At 45.6% G+C, this 23668-nt stretch overlaps 1 protein-coding gene across 1 annotated transcript; it reads left to right on the top strand.

Moving 5' to 3' along the window:
- Positions 1-466: 466 nt before the first annotated feature.
- On the top strand, positions 467-14296 carry itih2 (inter-alpha-trypsin inhibitor heavy chain 2; the record flags this gene model as incomplete). The annotated part of the gene is made up of 21 exons (XM_083934828.1): positions 467-565; positions 1839-1871; positions 2281-2319; positions 3999-4171; positions 4254-4358; positions 4447-4609; positions 4689-4796; positions 6111-6239; positions 6334-6450; positions 6632-6800; positions 6885-7010; positions 8458-8639; positions 8877-9062; positions 9167-9306; positions 9542-9714; positions 10155-10310; positions 10414-10527; positions 10743-10941; positions 11018-11190; positions 11468-11579; positions 14149-14296. The coding sequence occupies 21 exons, from the start codon at positions 467-469 to the stop codon at positions 14294-14296; spliced, it is 2844 nt and encodes a 947-aa protein (XP_083790954.1).
- Between the last annotated feature and the right edge of the window lie 9372 nt (positions 14297-23668).

Genomic DNA, 23668 nt, shown 5'->3' with positions numbered 1-23668 from the left:
GTAAACTGGGGACATGTGATAAAGTTGATTTCTGTGTTTTTCTGTTGTTTTAAAAGAGCAGAAACATCAGAATGATGTTCGAACTCGTGCGTCATGATGCTCTGTTTTCATCCTTTTAACATCAGAGTCCCAGGTGACCCTAAAACGATCTATCAGATGTGAAATCAGAGTGTGTGTGTGTGTGTGTGTGTTGGTGTTTACCCTGCACACACTGCTGGTCAAGTTTCAAAGTTTCCTTCTCCCGTCGATGAAACACAGCAAATATTGACCGGGGCTCGGGGTCCCGTCAGTTCACTGGAGTTTAACCTCCAGTCTGCAGCCCGGCTGTGTCTCCTCAGAGCTCTCCTGCAGAAGCACCGTGCGTCTCCCAGCTCTGCTTTATTTCTATATTTCTATTTCTACATGTGTGTGTGAGGGTGTGTGTGTGTGTGTGAGCGCGTGTGTTTGAGCCCACAGGCCTGGAAACATGAGGCGTCCGCTGCTGCTGCTGCTCCCGGGGCTCCTGCTGCTCCACCACAGCCGCTGCTTTGAGTTTGTGATTGATGGAGAATGGGAGGAAGAGACAGTGAGTTCATTTAAAATCTAATATATTCTGATGTAAATGGGTTCATTTTGCATCTGTTCATGGTTTGTTTGCTCTTGATTTAGTCTCTGACACAAAGACGAGGTTTCATTTTGTTTTTTACATCTTTGTTTTTAAGATTTTTACACAAATTTATAATAAAAAGTGAGTTTGAGACTTAATTCAAAAGGGAAAATACAGATTTTTAGTCTCATAAATGCAACAAAAGTAATGAATTGTATATAATTTGAGCGCTACGTGACTTTTTTTTGAAATCTTAGTTCTTGACCTTTGACCCTAAAAATTCACCTTTTTATCGCATTTTTTGGGCTAAAATTCAATATTTTTGTTATTTACGCTCATAAATACAAAAGGTTCGATAATAATCTTTAAAAACAAAGTGAACAGGTGCTTCACAAGACAACAATGAATTAAAAAATCTATTTAAAAAACGTATAAAAGTTATATATGACTGTGAGCAACAGAGCCGCACATGAGAAAAGAATGAAATATGTAAATAAAATAAATAAAGGTTCAGAATTCTTTCATTTTAAAAATCAGTTTTTATCACATAAATCTCTCTTTCTTGTGTAAATATATCTTTTTTATTAAATACTCGCTCTGCACTTTGACCATTTTTTGGCAAATATTTAATTATTTTACTTTAAACTATAAAAAGAAGCTTTGTTTTTAAAAATGCTAAATAATCAAAGGTGAGAGGTGCTTTTCAAGACAAAAAATATATAAAAACAATTTAAATAAAGTGTAAAAGTTCAACACAACTGTGAGAAAAGGAGCCGCAAAAATAAAATGTGTAAATAATAAAATAAATAAAAATAAACTACATTTAAAAAAGTCATTTTTATTGCAACAATCTCTCTTTCTTGTGTAAAAGAGGTGCTTTTCAAGACCAAAAAATATATAAAAACAATTTAAATAATGTGTAAAAGTTCTACATCACTGTGAGCAAAATAAATAAATAAATAAAATATGTAAATAAAATATAAAATAAAGGTTAATGGAATAACTTTGTACATAACTACATTTAAAAAAGCCGTTTTTATCGCATAAATCTCTCTTTTCTTGTGTAAATATATTAATTAAAATCTCAGTGTTTTCCCTGAACTTTGACCTTTGAAACTCCTTTTGTCCCTTTTGACCCTGACGTCTGATTGTGACTCAAATCACATGAAAAAAGCAACTTTTTCTCTAAATTGTTGCTGAAAAAATGCAGAATTTCAATCTAATTCAATCCTAATTTCCTTTCTGCCCTCAGTCCCGTGTGCGGGATCCTCAGGAGCGACACAAGGTGAGCTCTTTTCTTACTCCTACGTGTGAAAACTGCAGAAAACACAACGTGAAGCTGCTTTTCTCACTCATGACGCAATAACTCATCCACCCCTGCGTCAGTGCGTCTCACTGACGCCTCTAATCCGGCCTCATCTGTACCTAAAGCAGCAGATTGGGATTCCTAATCTCTGCTCCTCCAGCAGATTAAGACAGTATGATGATGATCAGTGTGTGTGTGTGTGTGTGTGTGTGTGTGTGTGTGTGTGTGTGTGTGTGTGTGTGTGTGTGTGTGTGTGTGTGTGTGTGTGTGTGTGTGTGTGTGTGTGTGTGTGTGTGTGTGTGTGTGTGTGTGTGTGTGTGTGTGTGTGTGTGTGTGTGTGTGTGTGTGTGTGTGTGTCTGTGTGTGTGTGTGTGTGTGTGTGTTGCAGAGAGCCATATTGACCAGTGAGGAGCAGGAAGACTTTGAGGTATGACTCCGGCTCCACTGTGACAGAGTTGAACCTTATCTCAGAGTCAATACGCGGCTGTTTGAAGAGACCCCTGTGACCCGCGGGTTGTTGACTTTGTTCTGCTCTGATCCGGCTCTCGTTCCCCTTTTTCACGGAGTCATGAGGCGCCGTAAAAGACAGTGAGACGTGGTCAAATATGAGGAGGAGTAAGGACATTTAAAGAGAGGCAATATGAAGAGAATAGCTGCAATAATAAATAAGTTAATTTAAAGAAATTGGAAATATAAAGAGAATAAATAAATAAATTAAAAAAATTGGAAATAAAAAAGAGAATAAATATGTAAATAAAAATGGAAATATGAAGAGAATAACTACAATAATTAATAAGTAAATAAATAAAACATTTTGAAATAAAAAAGAATAAATATGTAAATAAATAAATAATAATAAATAAAAAAATGGAAATATAAAGAGAAATAAATAAAAGAATGAATAAATGTGGAAATATAAAAAGTAAAAACAATATAAAAGAACAAAAGCATTAACATTTATTTTCACATGTATGTCTATTTATGTCTGTGTATATTTCAATATTTAATATATATAATAATATTTTTTTATGTTTTTAGTATTTATTTTTCATTTATTTTTACGTAATTTATTTAATTTTGTAATCAGGAATAAATAAAGAGAATATCTACAATAATAAATAAGTAAATGTAAAAAAAATTGGAAATAAAAAAGAGCATAAATATGTAAATAAATGTGGAAATATAAAAAGAAAAAATAATATAAAAGAACAAAAGCACGAACACTGATTTTCACATGTATGTCTATTTATGTCTGTGTTTATTTAAATATTTAATATATATAATATTATTTTTCTGCATAAAATGACCTTTTCTGTTTATATTTTTAGTATTTATTTTTTATTTATATTTACGTAATTTATTTATTTTTGTCCCATATTTTTACTTAATATTCCTCAGTGCTTACGTGTTTCATTATACAGAAATAAATGTAAAAATAAATTAAATACATTTACATACATTTAAATACATTTCTCTGAATAAAATGACCTTTTCTGTTTATATTTTTAGTATTTAATTTTTTTGTTTTTTCACTTAATTTATTTATTTTTATCCCATATTTTTACTTATTATTCCTTACGGCTTCCGCTCGTCCCCTATACAGAAATACAGGAACAAATAAATGTAAAAATAAATTAAATACTCATAATTAAATATTTTAAATTATGTTAAATTCATTCTAACAGATTTATTCGATCTTTAATGGTTAGGGTTTAGGATTAGGGTTAGGGTTAGGGTTGGGGTTAGGGTTTAGGATTATATTATATACAGAAATAAAGGAACAAATAAATGTAAAAATAAATTAAATACTCATGATTAAATATTTTAAATTATGTTTATTATAACAGATTTACTTTATTTTTTATGGCCCACCTGCGGCTCCATGCTGTGTTTCTCAGTGGCACAGTTGTGTGAAGTTAAAGAACCGCCTTTCCCAAAATAGATAAAATAATAAAAGCGAAGTCCAGGTCACAAAAATCAAAGAAGTCAAAGAAACCAAAGTCAAAACTTCCTCCTGTCGCCTGCTGAGCTCCTGCCCCCCCTCCTCCCCCTCCTCCTCCTCCTCCTCCTCTCCTCTCACATCTTCCTCTGTCGTCTCCTGCTCAGGCCGTCCGCGGAGATGACATCACCGTCAAAAGCTACAAGGTGGAGAGCCGCATCACGTCGCGCTTCACCCACACCACCGTCAGGAGCTCGGTGGTCAACTCGGGCTCCAAAGCCCAGAGCATCGGCTTCAACGTCCAGATCCCCAAACGAGCGTTCATCACCAACTTCACCATGTGAGCCCGCGTTCACGCCACCTGCCGGCCTTTTGAACAGAGAGCCTGAAGACGTCTGACTTTTCTCTTTGTGCGCCCGCAGGAATGTGAACGGGATAACATTCACAGGCTCTGTGAAGGAGAAGACAGTGGCCAGGAACCTGTACGCCCAGGCCAGGGCCCGAGGCAAGGCGGCAGGCATCGTCAGGTAACCGGACCCGCCACCTGGACGTCAGTCCTCCGGTCCGCAGTGGAGGTTACAGCCTCGCACGCACTGAAATGTTTCTGCTTCCCAGGGCCAACTCCCAGGACATGGAGACGTTCAAGACGGAAGTCCACGTTCCTCCCGGCAGCAACATCGAGTTCGAGCTCCACTACCAGGAGATGATGCACAGGAGGCTGGGTTTCTACGAGCACTCGCTGTACCTGCAGCCCGGGAGGCTGGTGCCACAGTTCCAGGTGATGGTATCGCCCTAAATGTGTATTTCTGTGCGCGCACGTGTTCCCGCAGCCGTCCCTGAACCCCTTCTCTCTTCAGGTGGACGTGTACATCTTTGAGCCCAAGGGAATTTCCACGGTGCTGACCCCGAACACCCTCGGAGAGCAGTTTGCAGAACTGATCAAAGTTACGTCAACCAAAGACAAGGTAAGACTGGAACAAAGGCTCTACACTTGGTGTTTTAGTCTTAGAAAGGGTTCAGAATTTAGAAATCTGGATCAAGGCTCAGACATCTGCCCGGGATGCTTTGTACAAGTTGAGCAAACACCTGAGTGAGTCAGACGCAGAGTTCAGGACATTTAAAGGACCTGTGGTGCTCGTTCGGATCAGGCCGATTACTTGGTTCCTGGTATTCTCAAGAACCGCTCGTACGATTGACTTCACACTCAGGTCCATACGCCTGCCAGGTGTGCGGCTGATCGGATGAACTTTTCTGGAGATATGTGAAGGACAGTCATACTGTACACACACACACACACACACACACACACAGAGGTTGATACCTTTTTGGCCGAACGGCACCAAACCACAGACTGTATTAAAAAATGGACGTAGCCCGTCATGGTCCGTTCCCTCAACTGGATCCAATCGTACTCGATTGAGACTCCGCCTCATTTCCTCTGACCAAAAAAGTGCATGTATGTGACGTTGGGAGGAGGGAGATACGTCCATCTGGCTGACGTTCACCTCCGAGGAGAAGTGAGGGCCAGAGGCTAGTTGTCACTCAAGAGGCCACGCCCCTAATTATTCATAAACTTTAACCTCGAAAAAAAAATAAAAACTAGCCTGGTATAAAAAATCCATCCCCCTCAGTGTTGTCATGGAGATCTGAGCTAAACATACAGACTAGAATGTTCTTTTGTCCTTAAACAGGTTTAATGATGCTGTGTAAACGGCCTGTTTAACATGGGGGTCAATGAGAAACTGCTCTGTTATGAAACCTGCCCCTAGTGGACACTCAGAGAACTGACGTTTTTGGCACTTCCTGATTGGATCAAACAGGAAGTGGCTGTGGTGGGGGCTCGCACCAAAGTTGCAATGTCCACTCAGACGTCATATGTACACATGTAATATCATTAAACAAGTGAATGAAATACAAGTAATAGAATAAAAGTAAATAAAAGAGTAAAAAATACACGAAGACGAGCAATAAAAAGGAGCTAAATGTACCTAATTAGTACAACCTTGGTAAAGCATCAGTGCAATATGATCGTAAAGTTTGTAGTTCTCCAGAAAAAAATGATTTAAAAAAATTATATATATGTATTAAAGGCCCTGTGGGGGACTTTTACGTGGATTCTGCGTCACAAATTATTCACCAAAATGACTATAAGTGGCCACACGATGGCGCCATTTTGCATCAACACCCATCTTAACCAACATTTCCGCCCAATTTCCCTCAAATCCGCTCTGTCACTTTTGCGGTATTATGAAAACGCACTGCTCTGTGTCCGTGTCCAGGCTCATATCGTCTTCAAACCCAGCCTCCAGCAGCAGAGGAAGTGTGAAAACTGCACCGGCAGCGCCATAGACGGCCCCTTCACGGTCCGATACGATGTGACCAGGGACAGCAACGCCGGGGAGCTGCAGGTATCTCAGAGCTTCATGAATGAACTCAAGGTCAATATCACAAACTGCTGGAGACAGTGTGGAGACGATGGCTCGCTGTGTGTGTGTCTTCCAGGTCTCTGACGGACACTTTGTCCACTTCTTCGCTCCGTCCAACCTCTCACCTCTCCCTAAAAACATCGTGTTTGTCATCGACGTCAGCGGATCCATGTGGGGAGTCAAGATGAAGCAAGTGAGTTGTTTGTTTGCGGTGGAGTTATTTTACACTTTGACCCCTCAAACCAACCTCACACACGCGCACACACACACACACACACGCACACACACGCACCCCTGGTCACTCTCCACCCTCTCCTTTGCGAAACGCTGCCACCGCGTGGTCATTCTGCAGAGTGCATGTCATTCTCCCGCAGACCGTGGAGGCCATGCAGGCGATCCTGGACGACCTGACCATAGACGACCACTTCAGCATCGTCGACTTCAACCACAACGTGCGCTGCTGGAGCGAGGAGCTGGTCGCCGGCTCGTCCATTCAGGTCGCAGACGCCAAGAAGTACATCCAGAACATCAAACCCAACGGAGGTGTGTGAGGATATCACTCTGCGCTGATAACCTGCTAAAAAGAAAGTGTCAAAGACAGTTTATCCTTTTGACCTTTGACCCCAGGTACCAACATCAACGAGGCGCTGATGAGAGCGGTTCAGATGCTGGTGAAGGCGTCCAATCAGGGGCTCATCGACCCTCGCTCCGTCTCCATGATCATCCTGGTGTCTGACGGAGACCCCACTGTGGGTAAGGCTGATTCAGACGCTGGTAAACAGGTCTGAGGTGGGCCCTGTGGTGGACCATGTTCATTCTTTAGTCATTTTGCGCCTCCTTGTGGTCATTTTCTTGTTGTTTTGCACCTTTTTAAAGTTTTTTTTTGTAGTTTGTGTGTGTGTATGGATGTTTTTGGTCATTATGCATCTATTCTTTTTGACATTTGACATTTCTATGTGGTTGTTTTCTCCGTCTGGGATTATTTTACGTCTGTTTTTATTCATTTGAGAGTCACTAGAGTTGTTTAAGTCCCTTAGTGTCTTTTTGTGTTTTTTTGTCACCATCATTTTGTGAGTCAGAGCCCCTTTAGTAATCTATCCATGCAAGGACTCTTTAGTCAATAAGGGCGCACTCACACTGTCCATCCGTACCGTGCCCCGTGCTTTAGGGTCCTTGTCCCCCCCCTCCCTCTCCCCCCTGCGGGCCAGGTCCGTTTGTACTCACACTACCTGGGCCTCGGAGAATGCTTCTTGCTGCCTATACGTCATCACGCCGTAACACGTCACACGCATTGATGACGTCATGGCGATGCGTGGCTTTGTTTCCAGATCTTTCCGTAGACCTCGGAGTTTTTGTGCGTCTTGTCGACTGTTTTTGAATCTTTTCATCGACCAAATCTGCAGTAAACACTCCACCTCCGCATCACACCAACGTGAACCTTTCACCGCCATTGTTTTAAATGTCCGCGCATGGTCCCTCCTTCTTTTTTCTACGTCCCAACAGGCGCACAGGAAATGACCTCAGAACCGCCGTAGGCCTAGTGCTCATTTGTTGAGACCTTGTTGAGACTTTGCCTACCCCCCTAATTATGGCCACGCGCTTTCCATTGGTACCAAGATGGAGTCTCTACGACATTCCTGTCAAAAGTTATGGCCTATTTAAAACAAGGTTAAGGTTTAGGATTAGGGTTGGGGTTAGGGTTAGGGATTAGGGTTTAGGATTAGGGTTAGGGTTAGGGTTAGGATTAGGGTTTAGGGGTTAGGGTTAGTTTAGAGACTTGAAACTTGGGCTACCCCCCCTATTTCGTAGGTGCCGAGTTCACTCGTGCTGGTTTCGTTGCGATCGGACATCGGGAACCCTTTGATCTTAAACAATTGTGTGCCTATCTTTTTTACCTTAGGTGCTAATTTGTTGAGACTTCGCCTACCCCCCTATTTATGGCCACGCGCTTTCCATTGGTACCAAGAGTCTCTACGATGTTCCTATCAAAAGTTATGGCCTATTTAAAATAGGGTTAAGGTTTAGGATTAGGGTTAGGGTTTAGGGCTAGGGTTAGGGTTGGCAACCGTACTGTGCCTAGACGTGGTACGGTTGCACTCACACTGGCCAGATGAACTAGTCTTTAGCCGTAGAACGTGCTTGGGCACGGTACGGATGGACAGTGTGAGTACGCCCTAAGGTGATGTGCTGATTTCTGCAGGGGAGATCAAGCTGAGCACCATCCAGAAGAACGTGAAGCGGGTGATGAGGGAGGAGTTTTCTCTCTTCTCCCTGGGCATCGGCTTTGACGTGGACTATGACTTCCTGGAGCGCATCGCCATGGAGAACAGGGGCATGGCCCAGAGGATCTACGCCAACCACGATGCAGCAGAGCAGCTACGGGTACGACGACTTCAGCAAAAAGACTCGGATCTTTGACTTCATTTCCACTCAACCAACAACGACTCTGAAACATTTTTGCTTATCTTAGACTTTGTCAATGCTTTCATATGTTTAACTGTCCAAATTAAAAGCTAGTACAGATTTTGGACGATTAACTGTGACACGGAGGCGCCCAGGGTTTAGTTTCGTGATGCCCTTCAGCATCTTCTTGACTCTTCCTCCCCTCTGCCACTGCAGACGTTTTACAGCCAGGTGTCCTCTCCTCTGCTGAGACGGATCGCCATTCAGTTCCCAGAGGACTCGGTGTCAGACGTCACCCAGAACCGCTTCGATAAATACTTCAGCGGCTCAGAGCTGGTGGTGGCCGGGAAGGTGCTGCCGTCTGAGAGCAACGTGCTGACCAGCTTCACCACCGCGTCCGCCGTGAGTGTAACGCACACAACCAGGCATTCATTAGGGTTTGAAGGGAAGTAATGGGAGCTAGTACGACCGGTGTCCTCTGCTGTTTCCTCCACCCCGTCCTGCAGGCGCGCCTGGACATCACCCTGGAGACAGAGGGTGACGTCGCAGAGCTGGACACTGAGCTGGCCAAGCAGCAGCACTCGTTCACGGGCTTCGCCAGACAAATGTGGGCCTACATCACCGTCAAACAGCTGATCTCTGAAAGGTGAGAAGGTCCCGAATTCAGAGAATAGCGAGAAACTAGAACTTTGATTGGAAACGAATACAGATAAATGAGCTTAAAATGTCTTAACGTGAATAAATCACATTAAACAGCAACACAATGAATAAATAAAAGAACACCAAGGAGCCTGTACCATCAGGGAACTTTGTAGAATGTGATATAATATGAATTTGCATTGTTGTCAGTATTTGACAGCTGCAGCGTTGCCCTCCTGCAGGTCTCTGGCTCCCACCGCCGCCAAGAAGAGGAAGATCACCCAGCGGATCATGGCGCTGGCCGTGGAGCATCAGTTCGTCACGCCGCTCACCGCTCTGCTGGTGGAGAGCGAGGACGCCAAGGAGAGGCTGCTGGCCGACTCCCCGAAGGACCCCAAGCACGGCTGCTGCTCAGGTGCCTGTCAGAAGATACACTCTTTAATGGTGTTCGATTTGAATTTAATGGAGAGATTTGAAAGCAAATTTAGATTTATTTTTTTCATTTGATCGGCATCAGATCAGGAGGGTTTCACAGATTTCTGCCTCAAACGGTAGAACAATTATGTTATGTCGGATTTACGCCTTACTAGATGCCCGAACCACCTCAACTGGCTCCTTTCAACACAAAGGAGCAGCGGCTCTACTCCGAGTTCCTCACGGATGCTGAACTTCTCCCCCTCTCTCTAAGGGAGACTCCAGACCCCCTCCTGAGTAAACACATTTCGGCCGCTTGTACCCGCGACCTCGTTCTTAGGTGGTTCGGGCATCTAGTAAGGATGCTGTGCAGGAAAAGTGCTGTACAGATAAAGTTTTGATTGATTGATTGGTTGATGGATGTGTGTGGTGTGTTTACAGGAACAGGACTGGGAGGGGGCTCGGCGTCCTCCGGTCTGGCTCCGGTGCGTGTGGTCTACCAGCCTCCACCCTGGGTCCAGATGACCACTACGGCCCCCCCGAGTCAGGCTGCGAAGGGCCCGGAGGAGTGGACACTGCCTCAACAGGTCAACTTAGGTAACACCCGCACACGCACGCACGCACACACACTCCATAAAATTACGACCACTCCTCCAGCTGCAGTGTTGAATGTGTGACGAGCTCCGTGTTTCTCATCCAGTGGATAACGACCCTCACTTCATCGTGCACCTGCCCAGAGGCAACATGGACGTGTGCTTCAACATCGACTCGGCACCGGGACACATCCTCAACCTGGTGTCTGACAGCGGAACAGGTACCTGAGCGTCTTAGTGCTACATGTGCTGCACGTTAGAGGTGATGTGTACCATAGATTATTGAATGACACATGTACTGGATTTTAAGGCATTAGTTTACTGTAAACTGAGGAATGGAGAAGGAGGAAACCCTCTGAGGGTTGAAGCGGATTTAAAGGAATAGTTCAACATTTTTAGTTTGAGCCCCTCTCTGACCCTTCCTCCCGTCCTGAAGGTGTGGTGGTGAACGGCCAGCTCATCGGCTCGAAGCAGGCACACAAAGGCAAACTGAGCACCTACTTCGGCACCATCTCCGTCTACCACCAGCCCGACGGAGTCAGCGTGACCGTCACCACCGACAGCATCGCCATGACCGACGGCAGGAGCAACCACTCCTTCACCTGGGGGGCCACGGCGGAAATCACACAGGACGGGTAAGCAGCCGTCACACACTCTCACACACACACACACACTTTGATCACAGCCTTTAATCTGGTGTTTCTGTTCCAGTGTGAGGATTTCCATCCAGAAGAACTCTCATGTCTCCATCACAATAAACAACAACATCCAGGTGATGGTGTTGCTCCACCGCGTGTGGAAGAAAAACCCCGTCAGCGTCGACTTCCTCGGTATCTACATTCCCAACGACAACCAGTACTCGCCCCTGGTCCACGGACTCATAGGTACGTCGCTTCTGATTTCAGTCTTGTTGAAGCTCATGACATCTGTCAGACAGAAACTGAAATGGTTGCATTGTCTTGTGAACGGTATGGCTGCAACTAACCATCACATCATTGTTTCATTGTTGATTAATCCGTCAGTTCTTTTCTTGATTGATTGATAAGTTGTTTGGTTTATAAAATGTTAGAAAATGTCCAAGATGATGTTCCCAAATGTCCTGTTTTGTCAACAACTGGGTGGCAAATGTGTGTGTGTGTGTGTGTGTGTGTGACGTCTCAGGGCAGTTTTCCAGAGAGCCTGAGGTGAGTGTGTACGACCTGCACGAGGGAGTCGACCCTCTGAAGAAGGAGGCCACCATGGAGGTGAAGGGCAACAAGCTGCTGGTCACCAGGTACGACTTAAAACACACACAAACATACACACACTTTCTCTCTCTGTCACACACTCTCACTCTCACACACACTCTCTCTCTCTCTCACACACTTATGGCCTATTTAAAACAGGGTTATGGTTTAGGATTAGGGTTAGGGTTTTGGGGTTAGGGTTGGGGTTGGGGTTAGGGTTTAGGATTAGGGTTAGGGTTTAGGGGTTAGGGTTGGGGTTGGGGTTGGGGTTAGGGTTTAGGATTAGGGTTAGGGTTTAGGGCTAGGGTTAGGGTTTAGGGTTAGGGTTGGGGTTGGGGTTAGGGTTTAGGATTAGGGTTTAGGATTAGGGTTAGGGTTTAGGGCTAGGGTTAGGGTTTAGGGTTAGGGTTGGGGTTGGGGTTAGGGTTTAGGATTAGGGTTTAGGATTAGGGTTAGGGTTTAGGGGTTAGGGTTAGTTTAGAGACTTGAAACTTGGGCTACCCCCCCCTATTTCCTGGGTGCTGAGTGCACTCGTGCTGGTTTCGTTGCGATCGGACGTCGGGAACCCTTTAATCTTAAACAATTGTTTGCCTATTTTTTTTTCCTTAGGTGCTCATTTGTTGAGACTTTGCCTACCCCCCTGTTTATGGCCACGCGCTTTCCATTGGTACCAAGATGGAGTCTCTACGATGTTCCTATCAAAAGTTATGGCCTATTTAAAATAGGGTTAAGGTTTGGGATTAGGGTTAGGGTTTAGGGTTAGGGTTAGGGTTGGGGTTAGGGTTAGGGTTGGGGTTGGGGTTGGGGTTTAGGATTAGGGTTGGGGTTAGGGTTGGGGTTTAGGATTAGGGTTTAGGATTAGGGTTAGGGTTGGGGTTAGGGTTGGGGTTAGGGTTTAGGATTAGGGTTGGGGTTAGGGTTGGGGTTTAGGATTAGGATTAGGGTTAGGGTTTAGGATTAGGGTTGGGGTTAGGGTTGGGACTAGGGTTAGGGTTAAGGATTAGGGTTGGGGTTAGGGTTGGGGTTTAGGATTAGGGTTGGGGTTAGGATTAGGGTTAGTGTTTAGGATTAGGGTTGGGATTAGGGTTAGGGTTTAGGGGTTAGGGTTAGTTTAGAGACTTGAAACTTGGGCTACCCCCATTTCCTGGGTGCTGAGTTCACTCGTGCTGGTTTCGTTGCGATCGGACGTCGGGAACCCTTTGATCTTAAACAATTGTGTGCCTATTTTTTTTTCCTTAGGTGCTCATTTGTTGAGACTTTGCCTACCCCCCTATTTATGGCCACGCGCTTTCCATTGGTACCAAGATGGAGTCTCTACGATGTTCCTATCAAAAGTTATGGCCTATTTAAAATAGGGTTAAGGTTTGAGATTAGGGTTAGGGTTAGGGTTGGGGTTGGGGTTAGGGTTAGGGTTTAGGATTAGGGTTAGGGTTGGGGTTAGGGTTAGGGTTGGGGTTAGGATTAGGGTTAGGGTTGGGGTTTAGGATTAGGGTTAGGGTTTAGGATTAGGGTTGGGATTAGGGTTAGGGATTAGGGTTGGGGTTAGGGTTGGGGTTAGGGTTAGGGTTGGGGTTGGGGTTAGGGTTAAGGTTTGGGATTAGGGTTAGGGTTGGGGTTAGGGTTGGGGTTGGGGTTAGGGTTTAGGATTAGGGTTAGGGTTAGGGTTGGGGTTAGGGTTTAGGATTAGGGTTAGGGTTGGGGTTAGGGTTTAGGATTAGGGTTAGGGTTTAGGGGTTAGGGTTAGTTTAGAGACTTGAAACTTGGGCTACCCCCCCTATTTCGTGGGTGCTGAGTTCACTCGTGCTCGTTTCATTGCGATCGGACGTCGGGAACCCTTTGATCTTAAACAATTGTGTGCCTATCTTTTTTTCTTTAGGTGCTCATTTGTTGAGACTTTGCCTACCCCCCTATTTATGGCCACGCGCTTTCCATTGGTACAAAGATGGAGTCTCTACGATGTTCCTATCAAAAGTTATGGCCTATTTAAAATAGGGTTAAGGTTTGGGATTAGGGTTAGGGTTTAGGGTTAGGGTTGGGGTTGGGGTTAGGGTTAGGGTTTAGGATTAGGGTTGGGGTTAGGGTTGGGGTTAGGGTTGGGGTTAGGGTTTAGGATTAGGGTTGGGGTTAGGGTTTAGGATTAGGGTTAGGGTTGGGGTTTAGGATTAGGGTTAGGGTTTAGGATTAGGGTTGGGATTAGGGTTAGGGATTAGGGTTGGGGTTGGGGTTAGGGTTGGGGTTGGGGTTAGGGTTAAGGTTTGGGATTAGGGTTAGGGTTGGGGTTAGGATTAGGGTTTAGGGTTAGGGTTTAGGGTTAGGGTTAGTTTAGAGACTTGAAACTTGGGCTACCCCCCCCCCCCTATTTCGTGGGTGCTGAGTTCACTCGTGCTGGTTTCGTTGCGGTCGGACGTCGGGAACCCTTTGATCTTAAACAATTGTGTGCCTATCTTTCTCTGCCACACTTTCTCTCTCTCTCACACACACTTTCTCTCTCTCTGTCACACACACTCTCTCTCTGTCACACACACTCTCTCTGTCACTCTCACACACACACAGAGTTCTGAACACATTTCTTATTAAAACCATACACTGGTGTGTGTGTGTGTGTGTGTGTACTAGGGGCTGGCAGAAGGACTACAGGCGCGATAAGAGGCGCGGCTCAAACGTCTACTGCTGGTTCATACACAACAGTGGGAAGGGCTTCATCGACGGCCGCTACACCGACTACATCGTCCCAGCTCTCCACAGCTTCCTGCAGCCGCTCTGAGCACTCACACGCGCTGCTAAGATTGATTATCCTCTGGTGTTTATGTGCATCTACGTACATTTTCTGATTTGTTTTTTATATTTTAAAATCACAAAAGTTTATAATTACTTCCCAAAGAACACCAGAAGTTTTGCTGAATTTATTTGGACAAAAAATGTACATCTGCAAAGTTAAGATCAACCTGAATATTAATACAAAATAAAAGACTAATTAAACACATTCTTCTGAGTTTCTCTGCGGGGTGTGTGTGTGTGTGTGTGTGTGTATGTACAGGTGAATCTTCATCCATTCATGCAATCCATCGGTACCAAGATGGAGTCTCTACGATGTTCCTATCAAAAGTTATGGCCTATTTAAAATAGGGTTAAGGTTTGGGATTAGGGTTAGGGTTGGGGTTAGGGTAAGGGTTGGGGTTAGGGTTAGGGTTAGGGTTTAGGATTAGGGTTAGGGTTTAGGGTTTAGGATTAGGGTTAGGGTTTAGGGGTTAGGGTTAGTTTAGAGACTTGAAACTTGGGCTACCCCCCCTATTTCGTGGGTGCTGAGTTCATTCGTGCTGGTTTCGTTGCGATCGGACGTCAGGAACCCTTTGATCTTAAACAATTGTGTGCCTATTTTTTTTCCTTAGGTGCTCATTTGTTGAGACTTTGCCTACCCCCCTATTTATGGCCACGCGCTTTCCATTGGTACCAAGATGGAGTCTCTACGACGTTCCTATCAAAAGTTATTGCCTATTTAAAATAGGGTTAAGGTTTGGGATTAGGGTTAGGGTTGGGGTTAGGGTTGGGGTTAGGGTTAGGGTTGGGGTCAGGGTTAGGGTTGGGGTTTAGGATTAGGGATTAGGGTTGGGGTTAGGGTTAGGGTTGGGGTTAGGGTTTAGGATTAGGGTTAGGGTTGGGGTTTAGGATTAGGTTTAGGATTAGGGTTAGGGTTTAGGGTTAGGGTTTAGGGGTTAGGGTTAGTTTAGAGACTTGAAACTTGGGCTATCCCCCCTATTTTGTGGGTGCTGAGTTCACTCGTGCTGGTTTCGTTGCGATCGGACGTCGGGAACCCTTTGATCTTAAACAATTGTGTGCCTATCTTTTTTTCCTTAGGTGCTCATTTGTTGAGACTTTGCCTACCCCCCTATTTATGGCCACGCGCTTTCCATTGGTACCAAGATGGAGACTCTACGATGTTCCTATCAAAAGTTATGGCCTATTTAAAATAGGGTTAAGGTTTGGGATTAGGGTTAGGGTTGGGGTTAGGGTTAGGGTTGGGGTTAGGGTTAGGGTTGGGGTTAGGGTTGGGACTAGGGTTAGGGTTTAGGATTAGGGTTAGGGTTAGGGTTGGGGTTAGGGTTTAGGATTAGGGTTAGGGTTGGGGTTTAGGATTAGGTTTAGGGTTAGGGTTTTGGGGTTAGGGTTAGTTTAGAGACTTGAAACTTGGGCTACCCCCCTTATTTCCTGGGGGCTGAGTTCACTCGTGCTGGTTTCGTTGCGATCGGACGTCAGGAACCCTTTGATCTTAAACAATTGTGTGCCTATTTTTTTTCCTTAGGTGCTCATTTGTTGAGACTTTGCCTACCCCCCTATTTATGGCCACGCGCTTTCCATTGGTACCAAGATGGAGTCTCTACGACGTTCCTATCAAAAGTTATTGCCTATTTAAAATAGGGTTAAGGTTTGGGATTAGGGTTAGGGTTGGGGTTAGGGTTGGGGTTAGGGTTAGGGTTGGGGTCAGGGTTAGGGTTGGGGTTTAGGATTAGGGTTTAGGATTAGGGTTGGGGTTAGGGTTAGGGTTGGGGTTAGGGTTTAGGATTAGGGTTAGGGTTGGGGTTTAGGATTAGGTTTAGGATTAGGGTTAGGGTTTAGGGTTAGGGTTTAGGGGTTAGGGTTAGTTTAGAGACTTGAAACTTGGGCTATCCCCCCTATTTTGTGGGTGCTGAGTTCACTCGTGCTGGTTTCGTTGCGATCGGACGTCGGGAACCCTTTGATCTTAAACAATTGTGTGCCTATCTTTTTTTCCTTAGGTGCTCATTTGTTGAGACTTTGCCTACCCCCCTATTTATGGCCACGCGCTTTCCATTGGTACCAAGATGGAGACTCTACGATGTTCCTATCAAAAGTTATGGCCTATTTAAAATAGGGTTAAGGTTTGGGATTAGGGTTAAGGTTTGGGATTAGGGTTAGGGTTGGGGTTGGGGTTTAGTATTAGGGTTTAGGATTAGGGTTAGGGTTTAGGATTAGGGTTAGTTTAGAGACTTGAAACTTGGGCTACCCCCCCTATTTCGTGGGTGCTGAGTGCACTCGTGCTGGTTTCGTTGCGATCAGACGTCAGGAACCCTTTGATCTTAAACAATTGTGTGCCTATCTTTTTTTCCTTAGGTGCTCATTTGTTGAGACTTTGCCTACCCCCCTATTTATGGCCACGCGCTTTCCATTGGTACCGAGATGGAGTCTCTACGACGTTCCTATCAAAAGTTATGGCCTATTTAAAATAGGGTTAAGGTTTGGGATTAGGGTTAGGGTTAGGGTTGGGGTTAGGGTTGGGGTTGGGGTTGGGGTTAGGGTTTAGGATTAGGGTTGGGGTTAGGGTTTGGGTTAGGGTTGGGGTTAGGGTTTAGGATTAGGGTTGGGGTTAGGGTTGGGGTTTAGGATTAGGGTTTAGGATTAGGGTTAGGGTTGGGATTAGGGTTAGGGTTGGGGTTAGGGTTTAGGATTAGGGTTAGGGTTGGGGTTGGGGTTAGGGTTTAGGGTTGGGGTTAGGGTTGGGGTTAGGGTCTAGGATTAGGGTTGGGGGTTAGGGTTGGGGTTTAGGATTAGGGTTATGGTTTGGGATTAGGGTTAGGGTTGGGGTTAGGGTTAGGGTTGGGGTTAGGGTTAGGGTTGGGGTTAGGGTTTAGGATTAGGGTTAGGGTTGGGGTTTAGGATTAGGGTTTAGGATTAGGATTAGGGTTGGGATTAGGGTTAGGGTTTAGGGGTTAGGGTTAGTTTAGAGACTTGAAACTTGGGCTACCCCCCTATTTCGTGGGTGCTGAGTTCACTCGTGCTGGTTTCGTTGCGGTCGGACGTCGGGAACCCTTTGATCTTAAACAATTGTGTGCCTATCTTTCTCTGCCACACTTTCTCTCTCTCTGTCACACACTCTCTCTCTCACACACACTTTCTCTCTCTCTGTCACACACTTTCTCTCTCTCTGTCACTCTCACACACACAGAGTTCTGAACACATTTCTTATTAAAACCATACACTGGTGTGTGTGTGTGTGTGTATTAGGGGCTGGCAGAAGGACTACAGGCGCGATAAGAGGCGCGGCTCAAACGTCTACTGCTGGTTCATACACAACAGTGGGAAGGGCTTCATCGACGGCCGCTACACCGACTACATCGTCCCAGCTCTCCACAGCTTCCTGCAGCCGCTCTGAGCACTCACACGCGCTGCTAAGATTGATTATCCTCTGGTGTTTATGTGCATCTACGTACATTTCCTGATTTGTTTTTTATATTTTAAAATCACAAAAGTTTATAATTACTTCCCAAAGAACACCAGAAGTTTTGCTGAATTTATTTGGACAAAAAATGTACATCTGTAAAGTTAAGATCGACCTGAATATCAATACAAAATAAAAAACTAATTAAACATATTCTTCTGAGTTTCTCTGCGGGGTGTGTGTGTGTGTGTGTGTGTGTGTGTGTATGTACAGGTGAATCTTCATCCATTCATGCAATCCATCGGTACCAAGATGGAGTCTCTACGATGTTTCTATCAAAAGTTATGGCCTATTTAAAATAGGGTTAAGGTTTGGGATTAGGGTTAGGGTTAGGGTTGGGGTTAGGGTTAGGGTTGGGGTTGGGGTTAGGGTTTAGGATTAGGGTTAGGGTTGGGGTTTAGGATTAGGGTTAGGGTTGGGGTTTAGGATTAGGGTTAGGGTTTAGGATTAGGGTTGGGATTAGGGTTAGGGATTAGGGTTGGGGTTAGGGTTAGGGTTGGGGTTAGGGTTGGGGTTGGGGTTAGGGTTAAGGTTTGGGATTAGGGTTAGGGTTGGGGTTAGGGTTAGGGTTAGGGTTGGGGTTGGGGTTAGGGTTAGGGTTTAGGATTAGGGTTAGGGTTGGGGTTTAGGATTAGGGTTAGGGTTTAGGATTAGGGTTGGGATTAGGGTTAGGGATTAGGGTTGGGGTTGGGGTTAGGGTTAAGGTTTGGGATTAGGGTTAGGGTTGGGGTTAGGATTAGGGTTAGGGTTGGGGTTAGGGTTAGGGTTGGGGTTAGGGTTTAGGATTAGGGTTAGGGTAGGGGTTAGGCTTAGGGTTTAGGATTAGGGTTAGGGTTTAGGGGTTAGGGTTAGTTTAGAGACTTGAAACTTGGGCTACCCCCCCCCCCCCATTTCGTGGGTGCTGAGTTCACTCGTGCTGGTTTCGTTGCGATCGGACGTCAGGAACCCTTTGATCTTAAACAATTGTGTGCCTATCTTTTTTTCCTTAGGTGCTCATTTGTTGAGACTTTGCCTACCCCCCTATTTATGGCCACGCGCTTTCCATTGGTACCAAGATGGAGTCTCTATGATGTTCCTATCAAAAGTTATGGCCTATTTAAAATAGGGTTAAGGTTTGGGATTAGGGTTAGGGTTGGGGTTAGGGTTAGGGTTGGGGTTGGGGTTAGGGTTAGGGTTTAGGATTAGGGTTAGGGTTGGGGTTAGGGTTAGGGTTGGGGTTAGGGTTTAGGATTAGGGTTAGGGTTGGGGTTTAGGATTAGGGTTAGGGTTCAGGATTAGGGTTGGGATTAGGGTTAGGGATTAGGGTTGGGGTTAGGGTTAGGGTTGGGGTTGGGGTTAGGGTTAAGGTTTGGGATTAGGGTTAGGGTTGGGGTTAGGGTTAGGGTTGGGGTTAGGGTTAGGGTTGGGGTTGGGGTTAGGGTTGGGGTTGGGGTTAGGGTTAGGGTTTAGGATTAGGGTTAGGGTTGGGGTTAGGGTTGGGGTTAGGGTTTAGGATTAGGGTTAGGGTTAGGGTTAGGGTTAGGATTAGGGTTAGGGTTTAGGGGTTAGGGTTAGTTTAGAGACTTGAAACTTGGGCTACCCCCCCTATTTCGTGGGTGCTGAGTTCATTCGTGCTGGTTTCATTGCGATCGGACGTCGGGAACCCTTTGATCTTAAACAATTGTGTGCCTTTCTTTTTTTCCTTAGGTGCTCATTTGTTGAGACTTTGCCTACCCCCCTATTTATGGCCACGCGCTTTCCATTGGTACCAAGATGGAGTCTCTACGATGTTCCTATCAAAAGTTATGGCCTATTTAAAATAGGGTTAAGGTTTAAGATTAGGGTTAGGGTTAGGGTTAGGGTTAGGGTTAGGGTTAGGGTTGGGGTTAGGGTTAGGGTTGGGGATGGGGTTAGGGTTTAGGATTAGGGTTAGGGTTGGGGTTAGGGTTAGGGTTGGGGTTAGGGTTTAGGATTAGGGTTAGGGTTGGGGTTTAGGATTAGTGTTAGGGTTCAGGATTAGGGTTGGGATTAGGGTTAGGGATTAGGGTTGGGGTTAGGGTTAGGGTTGGGGTTGGGGTTGGGGTTAGGGTTAAGGTTTGGGATTAGGGTTAGGGTTGGGGTTAGGGTTAGGGTTGGGGTTAGGGTTAGGGTTGGGGTTGGGGTTAGGGTTGGGGTTGGGGTTAGGGTTAGGGTTTAGGATTAGGGTTAGGGTTGGGGTTAGGGTTGGGGTTAGGGCTTAGGATTAGGGTTAGGGTTGGGGTTAGGGTTAGGATTAGGGTTTAGGGTTTAGGATTAGGGTTAGGGTTTAGAGGTTAGGGTTAGTTTAGAGACTTGAAACTTGGGCTACCCCCCCCTATTTCGTGGGTGCTGAGTTCATTCGTGCTGGTTTCATTGCGATCGGACGTCGGGAACCCTTTGATCTTAAACAATTGTGTGCCTTTCTTTTTTTCCTTAGGTGCTCATTTGTTGAGACTTTGCCTACCCCACTATTTATGGCCACGCGCTTTCCATTGGTACCAAGATGGAGTCTCTACGATGTTCCTATCAAAAGTTATGGCCTATTTAAAATAGGGTTAAGGTTTGCGATTAGGGTTAGGGTTAGGGTTAGGGTTGGGGTTAGGGTTAGGATTAGGATTAGGGTTAGGGTTGGGGTTGGGGTTAGGGTTTAGGGTTGGGGTTAGGGTTGGGGTTAGGGTTGGGGTTAGGGTCTAGGATTGGGGTCAGGGTTGGGGTTTAGGGTTAGGATTAGGGTTTAGGGGTTAGGGTTAGTTTAGAGACTTGAAGCTTGGGCTACCCCCCTATTTCGTGGGTGCTGAGTTCACTCGTGCTGGTTTCGTTGCGGTCGGACGTCAGGAACCCTTTGATCTTAAACAATTGTGTGCCTATCTTTCTCTGCCACACTTTCTCTCTCTCTGTCACACACTCTCTCTCTCACACACACTTTCTCTCTCTCTGTCACACACACTCTCTCTCTGTCACTCTCACACACACAGAGTTCTGAACACATTTCTTATTAAAACCATACACTGGTGTGTGTGTGTGTGTGTGTATTAGGGGCTGGCAGAAGGACAACAGGCGCGATAAGAGGCGCGGCTCAAACGTCTACTGCTGGTTCATACACAACAGTGGGAAGGGCTTCATCGACGGCCGCTACACCGACTACATCGTCCCAGCTCTCCACAGCTTCCTGCAGCCGCTCTGAGCACTCACACGCGCTGCTAAGATTGATTATCCTCTGGTGTTTATGTGCATCTACGTACATTTCCTGATTTGTTTTTTATATTTTAAAATCACAAAAGTTTATAATTACTTCCCAAAGAACACCAGAAGTTTTGCTGAATTTATTTGGACAAAAAATGTACATCTGTAAAGTTAAGATCGACCTGAATATCAATACAAAATAAAAAACTAATTAAACATATTCTTCTGAGTTTCTCTGCGGGGTGTGTGTGGGTGTGTGTGTATGTACAGGTGAATCTTCATCCATTCATTCAATCCATCGGTACCAAGATGGAGTCTCTACGATGTTCCTATCAAAAGTTATGGCCTATTTAAAATAGGGTTAAGGTTTGGGATTAGGGTTGGGGTTAGGGTTGGGGTTGGGGTTAGGGTTAGGGTTGGGGTTAGGGTTTAGGGGTTAGGGTTAGTTTAGAGACTTGAAACTTGGGCTACCCCCCCTATTTCGTGGGTGCTGAGTTCACTCGTGCTGGTTTCGTTGCGAACCCTTTGATCTTAAACAATTGTGTGCCTATTTTTTTTTTCCTTAGGTGCTCATTTGTTGAGACTTTGCCTACCCCCCTATTTATGGCCACGCGCTTTCTATTGGTACCAAGATGGAGTCTCTACGATGTTCCTATCAAAAGTTATGGCCTATTTAAAATAGGGTTAAGGTTTGGGATTAGGGTTAGGGTTGGGGTTAGGGTTAGGGTTGGGGTTAGGGGTTAGGGTTTAGGATTAGGGTTAGGGTTGGGGTTTAGGATTAGGGTTAGGGTTTAGGATTAGGGTTGGGATTAGGGTTAGGGATTAGGGTTGGGGTTAGGGTTGGGGTTAGGGTTAGGGTTGGGATTAGGGTTAGGGTTGGGGTTGGGGTTAGGGTTAAGGTTTGGGATTAGGGTTAGGGTTGGGGTTAGGGTTAGGGTTGGGGTTAGGGTTAGGGTTGGGGTTGGGGTTAGGGTTTAAGATTAGGGTTGGGGTTAGGGTTAGGGTTGGGGTTAGGGTTAGGGTTGGGGTTAGGGTTAGGGTTGGGGTTGGGGTTAGGGTTAGGGTTTAGGATTAGGGTTGGGGTTAGGGTTAGGGTTGGGGTTAGGGTTAGGGTTGGGATTAGGGTTAGGGTTGGGGTTGGGGTTAGGGTTAGGGTTTAGGATTAGGGTTAGGGTTGGGGTTAGGGTTTAGGATTAGGGTTAGGGTTTAGGGGTTAGGGTTAGTTTAGAGACTTGAAACTTGGGCTACCCCCCTATTTCGTGGGTGCTAAGTTCACTCGTGCTGGTTTCGTTGCGATCGGACGTCGGGAACCCTTTGATCTTAAACAATTGTGTGCCTATCTTTTTTTCCTTAGGTGCTCATTTGTTGAGACTTTGCCTACCCCCCTATTTATGGCCACGCGCTTTCCATTGGTACCAAGATGGAGTCTCTATGATGTTCCTATCAAAAGTTATGGCCTATTTAAAATAGGGTTAAGGTTTGGGATTAGGGTTAGGGTTGGGGTTAGGGTTGGGGTTGGGGTTAGGGTTAGGGTTTAGGATTAGGGTTAGGGTTGGGGTTAGGGTTAGGGTTGGGGGTAGGGTTTAGGATTAGGGTTAGGGTTTAGGATTAGGGTTAGGGTTTAGGATTAGGGTTGGGATTAGGGTTAGGGATTAGGGTTGGGGTTAGGGTTAGGGTTGGGGTTGGGGTTAGGGTTAAGGTTTGGGATTAGGGTTAGGGTTGGGGTTAGGGTTAGGGTTGGGGTTAGGGTTAGGGTTGGGGTTAGGGTTAGGGTTGGGGTTAGGGTTGGGGTTAGGGTTTAGGATTAGGGTTAGGGTTGGGGTTAGGGTTAGGATTAGGGTTAGGGTTTAGGGTTTAGGATTAGGGTTAGGGTTTAGGGGTTAGGGTTAGTTTAGAGACTTGAAACTTGGGCTACCCCCCCTATTTCGTGGGTGCTGAGTTCATTCGTGCTGGTTTCATTGCGATCGGACGTCGGGAACCCTTTGATCTTAAACAATTGTGTGCCTATCTTTTTTTCCTTAGGTGCTCATTTGTTGAGACTTTGCCTACCCCCCTATTTATGGCCACTCGCTTTCCATTGGTACCAAGATGGAGACTCTACGATGTTCCTATCAAAAGTTATGGCCTATTTAAAATAGGGTTAGGGTTTAGGATTAGGGTTAGGGTTGGGGTTAGGACTAGGGTTAGGGTTTGGGATTAGGGTTAGGGTTGGGGTTAGGGTTAGGGTTGGGGTTAGGGTTAGGGTTGGGGTTGGGGTTAGGGTTAGGGTTGGGGTTGGGGTTAGGGTTGGGGTTGGGGTTAGGGTTTAGGATTAGGGTTAGGGTTGGGGTTAGGGTTGGGGTTAGGGTTTAGGATTAGGGTTAGGGTTAGGGTTGGGGTTAGGGTTAGGGTTGGGGTTGGGGTAAGGGTTTAGGATTAGGGTTAGGGTTGGGGTTGGGGTTAGGGTTTAGGATTAGGGTTAGGACTAGGGTTAGGGTTTAGGATTAGGGTTGGGGTTGGGGTTGGGGTTAGGGTTTAGGATTAGGGTTGGGGTTGGGGTTGGGACTAGGGTTAGGGTTTAGGATTAAGATTAGGGTTTAGGGTTTAGGTGTTAGGGTTAGTTTAGAGACTTGAAACTTGGTCTACCCCCCCCCCCCCCCCCTATTTCCTGGGTGCTGAGTTCACTTGTGCTGGTTTCGTTGCGATCGGACGTCGGGAACCCTTTGATCTTAAACAATTGTGTGC

Source organism: Echiichthys vipera (assembly GCF_963691815.1).
Source record: "Echiichthys vipera genome assembly, chromosome: 20".
Classification (NCBI taxonomy): Eukaryota; Metazoa; Chordata; class Actinopteri; order Perciformes; family Trachinidae; genus Echiichthys; species Echiichthys vipera.
This window is presented reverse-complemented; position numbering and strand designations above follow the sequence as displayed.